The sequence below is a fragment of the Nomascus leucogenys genome, chromosome 5 (genome assembly GCF_006542625.1).
Source record: "Nomascus leucogenys isolate Asia chromosome 5, Asia_NLE_v1, whole genome shotgun sequence".
Taxonomy (NCBI): domain Eukaryota; kingdom Metazoa; phylum Chordata; class Mammalia; order Primates; family Hylobatidae; genus Nomascus; species Nomascus leucogenys.
The window spans coordinates 25,530,167-25,545,126 of NC_044385.1; the positions used below are offsets into that span (position 1 = coordinate 25,530,167).

A 14,960-nucleotide genomic window follows, 5' to 3' on the forward strand; every position below is an offset into this window, starting at 1 on the left:
GTCCGGAGGACGCAGGCCGCGTCGAGGCTGAAGGGCCTCCCTGTCCGGGACGGTCAGCTGCCAAGTTCGGGCCCTTAGCGCGTGGCCCTGGGCCGCGGCTCGGAGCGGAAGCGTCGCCCCTGGCTGCGCGCTCATGCTGGTCCTAGCGCAGAAGACCGGGCGAGGTCCGCGAATTTTGGCTTAGGGTTTGTCAAGTCACCTCGAGCGACTCGGAGAGAACCCGGCTTTCCCACTAGGGACGGTGATCGCAGTCTCTTTCCTTTAGAAAGTTACTCCGACACTTTTGATCATCCGTCCATAGTAAGGAGGAAAAATAGATGGTTTGTCCCCGGGTGAGGGAGTGTTGGAGGATCCCGTCCAGTGGGAAGAGCCAGTTTTAGCGGAGCAGCGCGTCCAGCCCGCTGACGCTTCAGCCTGGTTAAGGGTTAACTGCATCCTGCCGGTTCGGTTTACATGTAAATAGAGAGCAGCTGCTCCGCGCGGCCCCGGCTGGCTCTTTTAAGTTTTTGATTGGTTGCCAATGACATCACCGCCCGTGTTATAACACCGAGGACCCAGAGCAGCGTCGGACAAACCCTCCTTAAAGAGATGAGGCCACGCCCTCTTACCCGCCCCCTAGGCTGCCCATTGGTCGCGGGGCTCTGTGAGGTAGCGGTCGGCTTTCTCCGGATTCTTATTGGTCCAACTCGCCGTCTGTCGGCGGCGAGTCCGCCCCCTCAGAACCTTACATTTACAGTGTAGCAAAAGAGAAAGTAACTATGTTGCTGCTGGAGATCAATGAAGCTAAGTGAATGGGGGCTGAATGTGCGAGTCCATAGCTGAAGCGGAGCGCCAGATGGTGGAGGAATACACTTATTTATGAAGTAAGTGGAAGTCACTGCGACTACTCCTGAGAGCCCGAGACTGGAGGTGGAGGATTGTAAGGCGGTGCTTGTGTGAGTGTGTGTGTTTGTGTGTGTGTATGTGTGTGAGAAAGAGAGAGAGAGAGAGAGAGAGAGAGAGAGACAGAGACAGAAAGATAGAGATGCGATGCTGACGGAGGAGCTACAGCAGGTAGGGTTATAAGGTTCCGCTGTTGGCTCCTGCTGCCCTGTGCGTTTACTCTCTCTGCAGTCTACTTGGGTTTGGGGCGAAGAAAAAAATGAGGTTTGTTGGGATGCTTTGCGGCAGTTTTAAATGCCCGGGGCTTGTTAGTGCGCTGTGTGCCGAAGATTGAAGGGGGGGGGCGGGGGCATGTTAAGTGCTCCAGGAGTGGGGAGGAAGCATTCTCTAACCACTTAATTTTCTCTCCAGCTCTTGCCTAGTGGTGGAAGGAAGAGGGGATAGCTCAGTATTTCTCTGGGAGATTTTCTGGGCCAGACTGGATGGTTTCACGGGCAGTATATACGCCCGACCCTCTGCTGCAGGGATGCAGATCTCTCTGTACACTTGGTGTGTGTGTGTGTGTGAGCCGTGAACTCTGTGTGGAGGTGGGGGTCCCAGCGTGTGTCTCTGTGAACACGCTTATGCGTCCCTCTCAAAAGAAATGGTCTGTTGATCCTGGACGTGTCCTACCAGGTAACACAACAGCAAAGACTTTCACCGCTTGGTCCAACCGGGAAACAGTTATAGCTTCTGGAATAGTACTCGCTCTTCAGAAAAAATACTACGCAAGGGAAGGGGGGTTGACTCCTTCGCTCCCATCCAAAAGTGGATGAGAGAAACCCGAGTCGTTGGAGATCTGCCGACGTGATGGGTGCGTGCCCCCGTGTGCGCGCGTGAGTGTGGATTCCGCCTGTGACACTTTGGTTCTGTGTCAGAGAATGGTGACTGTCGTGTGTAGACGGATGAGAGTGGTGACGGTCGTGTGTAGACGGATGATAGATGGCATTTTTCCAGATAGCTCTTAAAGTTCGTTTAGGTGAGCGGCTCTTGGCGTGGGGTTTGGTGTCTTTGCTGTGTGCATGTCTAATAGAAGCAGAAGAGTTAGCAAGCCTGGGTTGTAGAGTGCCCCTGTGCCTACAGGAGGAAGGAGCCGTCTTTTTGCAGACACTCTTTGAATTCAGAGATAGATCTGGTGGGCAACAATTCACTGCCCCCTTCAACGAGTACAGGCTAATTGGGAGGTCCTCTTTACGGAATCAGTACTCTCGAAGGGGGGATATCTGTATGGGATTGAAACCTTATACAACGTGGCTGCCTCCCATTGAGAGAAGCTCTAGGATGCACAGTCTGTGCCAGCCAGGGAGATGAAGAGGGGAGGAGAGCCCAAGTTGTCCTTTCCAGGCAGGAATGAGGGTAGGGGTAGGTGAGAGGGCAAAGGGTGATGGATCTGCCGGGGTTGGGGTTTCCAGGTTTCCAGATCTGGCTCCATGGCTTGAGATTTCGTTTTAGGACACCAGTTAGTAGTGAAAAGGGGAAATGCAGATTAATTTATAAGAGGCCAAAAGACAACATGTGAGGTTTTAATATGACTATGTTGTGCTTTTCAAAGGACCCCAATAGAGAATGGAAGGCAAGAATAGCTCCAAGTTAAAGAGATTCACTTAAGGGGATTTGCAGAAAGTTGACATCCACCCTGATGTATATTTAGCTGCTGTACATTTCTGTGAACCATGCCAGTGCTCTTGGTTACCCCTATGCCTTTGCAGCGAGTGAGGGAATTAAATGGCAAGCATGCAAGGGTGGACAAATTGGTCTTTCTCAGATATTTGCAGTGTACTTCTGCCCAAGAGCTGAGGTTCAGAATAGATGCCTCCTAAGAGCCTCCCTTCTGTCTTCAGCTTTTCTAATTATTTGTGCTTATACCTTCTCTACAGCTGAACTTTTATGTAGGTCCAGGAAAGGTTGTTCATTAACATTTACAACATTACATCCAAATTTAACGTTAGACTTAGCAACCAAATTGATTGGGGCCCTCAGATTTGCATCCTCTTTGAATACATAAAAATGAATTTCAAGTTTTGATAGTGGTATGATAAAGGGCAATTAGGATGACTTTGCTCAGAGGGATGCAAAGGTCTTTCCTAGGAATTGGATGAGACTGCCTTTTGTGTCACGTGACTTTATTCTTTCTTTTCCCCTTCCCCTTCTTTACAGACTGTCTTGAGTTCTTCTTGAATTGCCAGTTTTCAGCCTCCTCATGCCTCCGTCTCCTTTAGACGACAGGGTAGTAGTGGCACTATCTAGGCCCGTCCGACCTCAGGATCTCAACCTTTGTTTAGACTCTGGCTACCTTGGCTCTGCCGCCCCAGGCAGTAACAGCCACCCTCCTGTCATCGCCACCACCGTTGTGTCCCTCAAGGCTGCGAATCTGACGTATATGCCCTCATCCAGCGGCTCTGCCCGCTCCCTGAATTGTGGATGCAGCAGTGCCAGCTGCTGCACTGTGGCAACCTACGACAAGGACAATCAGGCCCAAACCCAAGCCATTGCCGCTGGCACCACCACCACTGCCATCGGAACCTCTACCACCTGCCCTGCTAACCAGATGGTCAACAATAATGAGAATACAGGCTCTTTAAGTCCATCAAGTGGAGTGGGCAGCCCTGTGTCAGGGACCCCCAAGCAGCTGGCCAGCATCAAAATAATCTACCCCAATGACTTGGCAAAGAAGATGACCAAATGCAGCAAGAGTCACCTGCCGAGTCAGGGCCCTGTCATCATTGACTGCAGGCCCTTCATGGAGTACAACAAGAGTCACATCCAAGGAGCTGTCCACATTAACTGTGCCGATAAGATCAGCCGGCGGAGACTGCAGCAGGGCAAGATCACTGTCCTAGACTTGATTTCCTGTAGGGAAGGCAAGGACTCTTTCAAGAGGATCTTTTCCAAAGAAATTATAGTTTATGATGAGAATACCAATGAGCCAAGCCGAGTGATGCCCTCCCAGCCACTTCACATAGTCCTCGAGTCCCTGAAGAGAGAAGGCAAAGAACCTCTGGTGTTGAAAGGTAATGCCCCTGCTCCCTTCCCAAGCACGGTCCTGATTAGCCAGGTTCACTTTGGGTTTTCTCGTAGAAGTGACAGCATTCTCCTTACCCTGGCTACCAAAGACCAAAATAGACTTTATTCTTGTCTTCCCTTCTATGCTCTTTATTGTTTTGGTTTAGTAAGAAAAACGCAGCAGCACTGAACTGGAAGCCAGAAGATCTGGGTTCTACCCTTAATTCGGGTTCTAATTTGCATTGTGCAAGTCATTTCACCTCTCTGGGACTGTTTTCTCACCTTTCTAAAAAGGGGCTTTATACACACCAGATGGTATCTCAAGTCATGCCTGGTCTGCTAGCTCTATTCCAATCAATCACTAGTTGGAAAGTTATTGTCTCTGAGACTTAACCAATGTTGATGGAACAGAGGAAGGAGCAACTATGGTGAACTACAAGTAAACCTACAGGTACCAGTTCTTATTGTGGGAAATTCTTTCTCTTTCTCACCTTTCTGACCAGCTTGACTTTTATGTGGTTTATAAAGTGACCTTAAAGAAGGGCAGAGCTTCTTATTCTAAGGTCCTATATAAAGTATAAGTTCACCAATTACATCCATTCCTCTGCCAAGGCTCCAAGGGAACAGAGACGTTTTTATGAAACACTCCCCAACCCATTGTTATTTCTGGCCTCACCTGACAACAGTTGGCATCATGGCTCCTCCAAAGATGGAGTAATGGGTCACTCGCCCCAGTATACTGAATACAGAATAACTGAGATTAGTGGAACTAAGCTCCAGCAGAAGGAATGTTCACCCACTCTTCTCGGAGCACCTTCCATACCGTGTTGCCTAACTTTTCCAAGTAGCCTGCATCCTGTGCCCAGCCTAGTTGCACCTCTTTGCTCTCAGATACTGACTTTTGGGGCACTGTACATCACTCTCATTTGGCATCTTTTACCTGGTGGTGGTAGTGAGAGATAGTCATCTTTTCTCTTCTCTTCTCTTGTGTTTTGAGCTAAGGTACACAGTTTCTGGGTCACATCTCCAACCAGTCTCCTAAAGTGTGTTGACCAAAGGTGTTGCTGAGTTTGAACACATTGCATATTTAAATTGCAATAGGCCATGTGGGTGAGCAAGTTAGTTATTTTGTCTCTATGGGACAGCTTTGCCATTCTCCTTCTTGTCTTCCCAGTGAGGCATTCTGCCTTTTGTTAAGCAGCATTCTGGGAACTATAGTTCTGAATTCCATTGACACAATCTCCTCTTCCCACCCTCCACTCTCCTCAAACTTGCCCTCATGGGGCTACACTACCACAAAGGCACATCTCTCCTTAGGGCTGGTGGGCTTTGCTGGGAAGGAGAACATGAAGGAATTGTATGTAGAGAGTTCCAGAAGCTTCTAGGCATTTCCTGGTGGTGGTGGTTGTGGTGGTGGGTTTTCTTGGGGTCACAAATATGTTCAGATTTCCTCCATATAGCTCTGTATTTTATTGTTTCTGTTTTCTTGTTTGGTTGACTTTGAGTGATTCCCAGGATATTTACCCTACTATTGTCTTACCATAATCTTGATGTGTCTGGCCTCTTACAAATGAGAAAATCCTACCAAGGAATTTCCCATTTGTAATAGTTTGTCTTGGGGAGCAAAGAGGAGGATAGCCAAGGATCATGACGATCTCCTCTTTTCTCATGCAGAGCAGTTGTTCATGATAAAAAGCAAGTCTTTTGTGTCTTCATGATCTGAAGAGAGGAAACAACACGGATCAAGATGACCCTAGACCTCCCAATCATGGGGATGATTAGGAGGAGTTGCAGACCCTACTCTCTATTTTGGAGTGGGTGGAGTTGTGGATAGGGGTGACCCGTCAGTCATTGAGAAGTGAATCTCCTGGGTGCTACTTGTGAAAGTGAGGTTCCTCTCTCCTTTTCCTGTGGATGCAGCTGAGATTCTGGACAGCCTAGACTTGTTCCTCAGTGTCAGAGTAAGATTGCCTCAATGGGGCGGGGCAGGACACACTGCTGACCTCACCACTGGGCGCCCTGGGCAGCCACTGTGAGGGCTGGTCATTTCGAGTTGGTAAGACACTGCGGCGGTCGACTTGGAAGACGCTCTGGTGGTAGAGGTTAGATTATTTGTAGTTTTGGGGGCCTTTCCCTTATCTGGGAATTTCATTGAAAATATGTAGTTCAGGAGTGAAGGGGTCTATGTTCTGCTTTATAATTATCATTGTCATTTGGTATCTTTTGGGAGAATGGCCTAAAATTGGGACCAAGATGGAAAAGAAGGGAAAGGAATGGGTCACTATTAGAATGCCCTTCATTATCTTTTCAACTTGGTAAACCAGAGATTAATACCATAGCACCATTGTGGTGAAAGACGGGGTGGGCATTCCCCAAAGGCATGACCAGCAGACTTCTCCCAGATTCTTGAGTGGGTCAAGCAGACCATTCTGGTCTGGCTTCTCCTCTCAGATTTATTTGAGTAATCCCCTCCCTTGGTGATAAGATTGTATTTCAGCAAGAATGGTAGTGGTACCATTTCGGAGGGAGTAATTTTTGCAGGGAAGTTGGTGGGAGGGGGGCATAGTTAGAACATAAGGAGGAAACTTCTAAAGGCTTGTTAGTTTATTTTCAGAGATTTCAGTACAATCTTGGGTAATTTATGGCTGGCCCATCTGATGCTCTGGTTTATGTTTGTAAACACTGGTTGCTACCCTCCCTGTCCAAGCTCCTTGTCCCCCTGTCTCCATGCCATACTCTCCATTTTTGGTGCTGTCTGTCAAGTAGAGCGGCTGCTAACTTGCCATTTTAGTAATGCTGTGTCAGGTTGGGAAGAAACCGATCAGAGGCATGGCAGCCCCTGGGATTAAGTTACTGTTCTAATTTACAGTGCCCTCCCTGTTGTGACCTATGTTAGAATCTATGTTTTAGTCTCATCTTCTGAAGAATAAATGGCATCAGACCTGTGCTTCTCTTCAACTTGGTGAAAATGATCCAAATGAATAAATATTTAGGGATTTGTGAGGTCTTTGAAAGAATTATATTGTTTTACTCAAAGCTGATTTTTAATCAACTAAAACTTGCTTTCTAGTCAAACTGAATAAGAAAGCTAAACAATTCTAGACCATCCACAATGACAGCTGTCGTTTTTGCTATTAAGTTTTTCAGGCTCCCTTTCTTTTCAGTAAAACTGGGTCCAGGGAAATAATTTGTCATATACTTAGGTAGGAAGAAATAGTCAACTGCCCCTTTTTCTTAAACACAGTATATGCCTTCAAAAATGTTATTATAAACATTTTCAAGCATATAGAAAAGCAGAAAAGTGTATAATGAACATCCATATACCTATCAACCAGATTAAACAATTATATTTTTCCTGTTTGCTTTCTCTTTTCTGTTGAAATATTTAAAAATATAATATAGATAACATTTTAATGTATTTAAGTATGTTTAATGTGTAACTTAATGTTTCAAATTCAATGAAGCTGGAAATATTTTATAGTATACTATGAACAACATTTTCACTCGTAAACACTTGAGTGTCATGTACCCATTTTTAAGTGCTTTTCAACTTAGAATCCCTCTGTGACTGACTGGCAGTCAGGTCTACAGAGGAGCTTCCCTCCCTGGGAGTGGGAGGGCTCCAGGTGCCTCCTTGGTGTCTGTGTGTCCCCTTTCCTCCCTGGTATGTCAGGGCCCATGCCTGTACTTGCTCTATGCTGTTGTAAAACAAAGAATGACCAACTGCTACAATCTTTATAGGACTGCTCTGTACCAAAGGCCTTTACTGGGGAATGAGAGAAGAAGAGGGAAATGGTTTAAAAGGATGATCCATGGGGAGGATTTGATCATGCAGGCAGTTAGGCCTTTATACTATAAAACTTCATCACTCCTTAGAATTGAGCACCATAGATTGCACACTTTTCCGTAGTTGAAAAGAATTCTGAAATATACTCTTATTGGCAATGTAGAGTTCTATGACAAAGTGGATGGCTAGGCTCAGAAATCAGAGACCTGTGAAAAATATTCTGTTTCTGCCCTTTTTTGGGGGGTGGGGTGGGGAAGGGAATAAAAGTCTCCCCTTTTCTCTCAGAGATGTTATGAGGATTTTTAAAAATATCTGAAATAAAGACATATCTACATTCATAAATGTGCTGTTGTTATTCTGAGCCTCTGGTTAACATCCGAGGCTAAAATGTCAAACAGCCTTGTGGCAAATGATGGAGAAATCAAGGCAGAACTTTGGATCTAGTCAGCCTGAATTCTAGTCTTGGCTCCTCTCTAACTAGGTATGTGCCCTTGGGGAAGGAACTGAATCCTTCAGTTTCTTAGTTACCTCATTAACAAAAAGAGGATATAGCAATAGCTATCTCAAAGTATTAGTTTCTGAAATAAATGAATTAACGTGTGTAAAGTGTTCAGAACTTTACACACATACATGGTAAGCACTCCATAAATATGGTAGAATGTTGTTATTGATATTGATTGAAAGGAAATGATAGTGCCAGTAAAAAGGCAAATTTTGTTTCTAAGGAGTACAAATAACAAGCAAGGTATAGTAGAATGTGTGTGTTGCTATGGCCTAAAAATAACTTGGTGACTGTTAACTAATTTAAGTAGCATGGAGTTGGAATGCCAAGTAATTGCAAAAACACATTGAGCCAGGAGGCTGGAGTAATTTGGGTATATCCAGAATTATTTGTTTTAGGGAAATTTGTAAAAACATAATAATTCTGTCCAACTAATGTCCCATAACAAAAGCATAAAACTTTTTAGCTTTGCTTTTTGTTGCCTCTCATCATCTCATCAGGAGGATTTATTTTTGGAATAAGGATTGCGGACTGACTATAAAAGGGGAGGTGGAAGGAGGGGTGCACTGGTTCCTGAGTCTGGGGTTGTGATGAGTTGGAATGTGAAGGAAAAAGGAGGGAAGGAGTTGAATGGCCTGCTCCTGTCTTTCAGGAAGTCCTGAAACTTCTTTTTGAACTGCTGCACAGTTAGTTGGCTGTCCTGTCTCTGAGCTTTTGGGTACACTCTCCTGCTTCCTAATTTAAGTGTAGGTGAACAGATAATAGAAATGAACTCTCTCTCCCAGCCACGTTCTTGCTTCATCTGTTCCTCATTCACGATGTGCTTAGCAGAGTGAAATTTTGCTCACTTACACCTGGGTTCAAATCTAGGCTTTCCATTGACCAACTGTATGCCTTTAGGCAAATCAGGGGATCTTTCAGAGGCCAGGTTTTCTTCATTGTAAAACAGGAACAGCTCCAGCATCCTAGGATGAAACTAGGTGATATAAAGTACCTGGCATTTGATGGCTGTCAGTAAATCAAGCCTCTGGACCCTGCTCTCCTACTCTCATGCGCTAATGTAAGAACCTCTTACATTGCAGGGGCAGGGGTGTTGGGGAGGATGGGCAAGTCGTTCTAAGCACAGTACTGTGGGAGCCTGTTAAGTATGAATACTCTTGCCCTTACCAATTCAGAACAGTTAACTTAATCATCCAGCTTGTCATGGACGAGTTCAAGAAACTCCTCTCCTGGCAATAGTAGATATGATTTCACATTAGAAAAAGCAAAGTAGGGGAAGGAACCTGAATAGGTAAAGCACTTTGCCTATTTCTGTTTTCAAAACATGTTTGTATAGGAGAATGGAGAAGGGAGAATGGTGAATATGTACACTTTTCTACTTGGTCTTTTGGGCAAACCCATCTGAAGGTCTGACAAAATTACAGGAGCAGAAAAACTTTCCATCGCATACTCCTGGTGCATCCACCCTCAGGGACTAAGTGAGAGCTTTTGACCAGTAGCAGAAATCTAGTTCCTTAAACCCTGCATTATCAGAAGCCAGAACCTCCAAGCCCCAGCATTGCTAAAGAGCAGTTTGGGCATGAATGTGTGATATATCGGAGTGCTTAGGCAGTTTAATCCAAGTTCCTTGAAAAAGATAGACTACATACTAAGGAGAGAAATTCTAGTTCCAAGAGAGGTCATCTCACCTTTTTGGAACCAAAGAATCCCAGCTTTGAGAAGAGCAAGGAAGTTTAGAGGGCCCCTAATCCAGTAGTTTTCACTGCAGGCTGTTCATTGATATCACCTGAAGGCGATTTAGAACCTATGATGCCCAGTTCCTGCATCCAGAGAGCCTGATCAAATTGGTCTGGGGAGCAGCCTACACATCAAGATTTTTTAAAGCTCCCAAAGTGATTCTAACAGGCAGCAAAGTTTGAGAACCACTGGTCTAGTCCAGTATTCTCATTATGCCACTACAGGAAAGCGGCCTGTCCAAGGTCACATGCGTGATTAATTTTAGAGATTTGGTCCTTAATGTTAAAGTAGGTCTTGCCAGGTTCAACAGATTCAATAGATATCAACAGACTGAGGTATTCATATGTATTATTATTTAATAACAACAGAGTCTAATATATAGCATGAAATATAAGCTTTTTGAGTACTGTTGCCTTTCTTCTTGAATTTTGAGATTTCACTTCAGAACTAAAAAGACCAAAGTCTGAGGACTTTCAAAACCAGCAGTTCATGGTCTATATGTTTGCCTGGATATTAGAATATGAGCCGAATATTAATGTTGATTTAATCTCTTCATCTAGGGAACCTAGTGGTTTAAGCTGTTAACCTAGTGGTTTAAGCTGTTAACAGCTATCAAAACAGGTATCAAAGAGGCCCAACCATCTTACATTTCTAGGGGCTTTTTGGTAGTGGTCTCCACAGCTGTACAAACTTGTGGGTAGAGGAGATTCATTTGGTTGTTCAATAAATATTGTTGAATGCCTTTGGTGTGCTAGGCACTAATCTGCAGGCTGGGGAATCTGCATCACAATGCTTATCATTCAAATGCAAGAAAGACAACATATATGGATGGGACCAGTCTTCTAGATCCTTTCCATCTTGGAAATTGTGTTCGTGTTTGTATTCTTCATCCTCTTCTGCCACACAATCTCATTTAGGGAGTGTTTCATCTTCAGGAAATTTTGTTCTCCTGCGAAGCACTTGTTTCTACTTTTTTTTTCTTTTTCTTTTTTAAGAAATAGCTGGCCGGGTGTGGTGGCTCACGCCTGTAATCCCAGCACTTTGGGAGGCTGAGGCAGATGGATCACGAGGTCAAGAGATCGAGACCATCCTGGCCAACATGGTGAAACCCCGTCTCTACTAAAAATACAAAAATTAGCTGGGCGTGGTGGTGCACGCCTGTAGTCCCAGCTACTCAGGAGGCTGAGGCAGGAGAATCACTTGAACCCTGAAGGCAGAGGTCGGAGTGAGCCGAGATTGCGCCACTGCACTCCAGCCTGGAGACAGAGTGAGACTCCGTCTCATTAAAAAAAGAAAAAAAAAGAAAGAAAGAAATAGCCTGGACTTTTCTAAATATGTCATGGGCCAATATGATTTCTTTCCAATGTCTTGACCCGAAAAGAAATGATTCGTTGGTTTTTAACAAAAAAATAAATATATATGCCCTCTGTGCCTCAAAAGCTCAGGGCTGACAAGTCTCCTCTGTGTGGGAGAGTGAAACTTTGTAATTTGGACCCCCCCCAATTTTGTACATGTTGATGATAGGAATAAGGGCTTCGTTTATTTTCGCCGCATGCTCTCTATGGAAAGAGGATGTGCTAAGCAAACAAGCATTGTAAACGATATTTCAGAGGCAAGGTTTTGACCTGCTTAAAAAAAAAAATGTTTGCAAGTACGATTAAAAACCAGTATAAGGGACAGGGGTGGGATGAAAACATGTCTCTAAGATTTCAAAGCTTGCATTATTTCCCCTAAATCCCCTTCAAGGAAGATTTGAATCCCTCTTCAACAAATTTTCATTGATTATGTTTCTATTATATATACTGTAGGCTCTATATTCACGAGTGTAATCATACTAATTCAGAAAAATATAGGAAGAGAAAATGAGTATGACCTGTAGCCTGAATTTCATTATAAAAGATTTAAAAATATACATTTTATATTAAAATTGATGTAATCTTTTAATTATGAAGTCTTCGATTCTTTAGGTGTTTTCATCCATAACCCAAGAGTGAGATCTTGGCTTCAGTTTTTTCCAGGTTATGTCTACATCATCTATTATTATTTAAAAGTTGGAGTTACATATAGATACATAGATATAGAGAGAGATACAGATATATGTAATTTTTTTTCATTCCAGTCCCCCACCCAAGCAAGACCCATATTTTATGTAACTTAAAAGTAAAGAAAAGAAACCTTGAGCATATGTTTTTGGATAAGGAAATGAGCTATGCAGGCCTAGTACTTTCATATAGGATAAAGGCTATTACCCTACACTCTGTCTCTGGCAAAGGAGAGAATCACTTACAGAAAGAAAAGGATTTGTGGATACATCAAATTATCTGCATTGCCCTTAACGTTTTATGTGTGGTAAAGGCCTACTCAGGCCACCGTCCCCAACCCTGGCCCCCTAACTTGAATTTCATAGAACACAAAACAAAGCACAACTCTTCCTGAGTGCTTCCACAACGGGATTTTGCTTTCTTGCCTTACCACTTCAGAATGGACCACCGTCAGGCATCTGTTGTCCATTGCACACATCAAGTAAACAGATTAAACTGCCTGAGCCAGGGGGGTCGCATCAGGCCTGTCCTCCCTTTGAGGAGCTTAAACCTCTCGTGTTATAATGCGAACTTGACTGATCTTATTTTGTGTCCTGAGGTAAGGAGGCAGTCACCATTTTGCATCAGAACATCACTATCCAGTTGTTTAATATCTCGTATTTATTTTATGGAAGAAATAATCTCACATTCTTTGTATCACATCCCTGAGCTTCACTACCATTGAGCTAAATATTACCAGCTGTTGCTACTGGCAAGAGAGAAGCAAAAAACAAATTTAATGGAGAAAGAGGAGGGGTGGGGAAGTAGACAGAAAAGAATAACATGAGGGTAGAGGGTCTGAGGGTGACAGCAACATATCTTCTAGCTCCCAGACCTGAGTTCTGAGCTCCAGTATTGAAGACTGTGAGTCATTTTCTTCAATCATTACAGTGTTTCTTCCTGTCTTAAAATAATAAGACTAGACACAAACTTCTAAGAGGGCCTTCCCTGAAGAGATAGAGGGGACATTTTCTATTGTTTCTTTTAATTTCTATTTTTATTAAAATGCTATGTTTTTATGATAAGACTTTAAAGGAATGGGTCTTATGGTTCTCATGAGGTGATATTTTAATCTGCCAGCAGAACATCAGTTAATCACATAGAACTACTCTGGCTCTGACCAACCTGTCATCCCTGAAATTAGAAAATTATTTTCCAGATAGTTTGGAAGGAAAAAAAGCTAAAAGCTTCTGAATGCTTTCTAGATGCTGGGCATTGGGCTGTCATATGTGTGTCTTATTTAGTTCTCAGAGAAGCTTTGTGAATGTCATTTTATATCCTGACTTTTATAGCTGAGGAATCTGAGGAACAGACTAAATATTTTCTCCCTTGTTATTAACTAGTGAATGAGAGAATAAGAATTGAAATCTAGTTCTTACGATTTCAAAGCCCAAGTTCTTTTCAGGCTGGCCATATCTATTTGCAAGTCTCATTCCTTATGGTGGCTTTAGTTGTGCTTTACCTCTGTGGTTCCTTAGTTATAATGCCATCTTCCTTTCCCCATTTTTCTTGTATATCTTCAAATAAAAATTCCAGTGCTAAGATGAGTAGCCTATTCTGTGTCCTTAGAGTAGACTGGCTTGCCAGTAACCTTGCCTCAAATTATATCCCAGCTTTTGGATACTTTAAATTTTGGTCATGACAGTTTTTTAAGGAATAACAATTTGAGCAAAACAAACTTTTGAAAACTGTGATAATTCTAACATATATGAAGTATTTCTTACATGCCAGACTCTATGCTACAAGTATTATGTCTCATGATCGCATTCCAATTTACACACGAGGGACTGAAACTCGGAGAGGTTCAGGCACTTGTCCAGAGTTACTCAGCTGGTGCCTAGTGGATCCTGGGTGTAGCTCTGGTATACTTCTGCTCAGTGTGCTTTTGATATCTGGAACCTTAGAATTCATTCTCCTAGTAGCCTGTGGATAGAAGGATGATATTTCCTGCTTTTGCACACATTAATAAACCCACTTTCTAGAGTAGGAGGTAGATGAGTAAAGGTAAAGAAAAGTACAAGTACAAAGTTAGGTATAATGAACAAGAAAGAATCTGTGATGAGTATGATGACTACATCCTAAAGACTCTAATGCCAAAGGTATTTGATTGTTTATGCTTTATATTCATTATCTGTCCTATTAGTGTGGATGATAATGAAAACTATAGATTGTTTTCCCTCAAGTATGTGAAGAAAGAATCTCTAGTAGGTTATGATTGCCCTTTGGGAAGGTTATCAGGGATAAGTGAACAGATCCTATCAAACCATTTACTGTTTAGTTTCTCTCCTCTCCTTTCCTAATCTTTCTTATCTCTGTTCTTTCCTTCTACAGTCTAAGCCTACAAATATAGCTCAGGTAATCTGGGGGTGTGGCAAGGACAGACCCTGGGAAAAATAATAATGAACACATTTGAAGGACAGCAGGATGGACTCCTTGGAATCCTGTGTTAGGGCCAGCATTCATAGAGGCAGAATCCGTCTTCTGACAGAGCGCCCAGCTTCACACAGTGAAAGTATGTGACTGTCCTCTCAGATATCAACTATAAAGTTTAGTCACTAAGTTCATTTTATGCTGCTAAAACAGAATACCTGAGATTGAGTAATTTAGAAACAACCATAGGTTATTTGGCTTATGGTTCTGGAAGCTGTGAAGTACAAGAGCAGTGTGCCAACATCTGGCAAGAGTCAGCCCATGGTGGAGGGCATCACATGATGAGCAAATGTGCAAGAGAGTGAGAAAATGGAGGCTAAGAGTTCATCCGTTTTATTAGGACCCACCCCTGTGATAACCCACTCCATGGGATGGCCATGCAATTATGGTATTAATCCACTCTTGAGGGTAGAGCCCTCATGACCTAATCACCTCTTAAAGGTCCCATCTTTTAATACTGCTACAGTGACATTAAGTTTCCAATACATGAACTTTGGGG

At 43.4% G+C, this 14,960-nt stretch overlaps 1 protein-coding gene across 1 annotated transcript in view; it reads left to right on the forward strand.

Moving 5' to 3' along the window:
• The first annotated feature begins 667 nt into the window (after positions 1 to 667).
• Positions 668 to 14,960, forward strand: part of DUSP10 (dual specificity phosphatase 10) — a 40,720-nt gene continuing 26,427 nt past the window's right edge. Inside the window, exons 1-2 of the mRNA XM_003265073.4 lie at positions 668 to 863; positions 3,079 to 3,932. Coding sequence (XP_003265121.1) covers positions 3,122 to 3,932 — 811 coding nt within the window. The 5' untranslated portion in view covers positions 668 to 863; positions 3,079 to 3,121. The remainder of the gene's footprint in view (positions 864 to 3,078; positions 3,933 to 14,960) is intronic.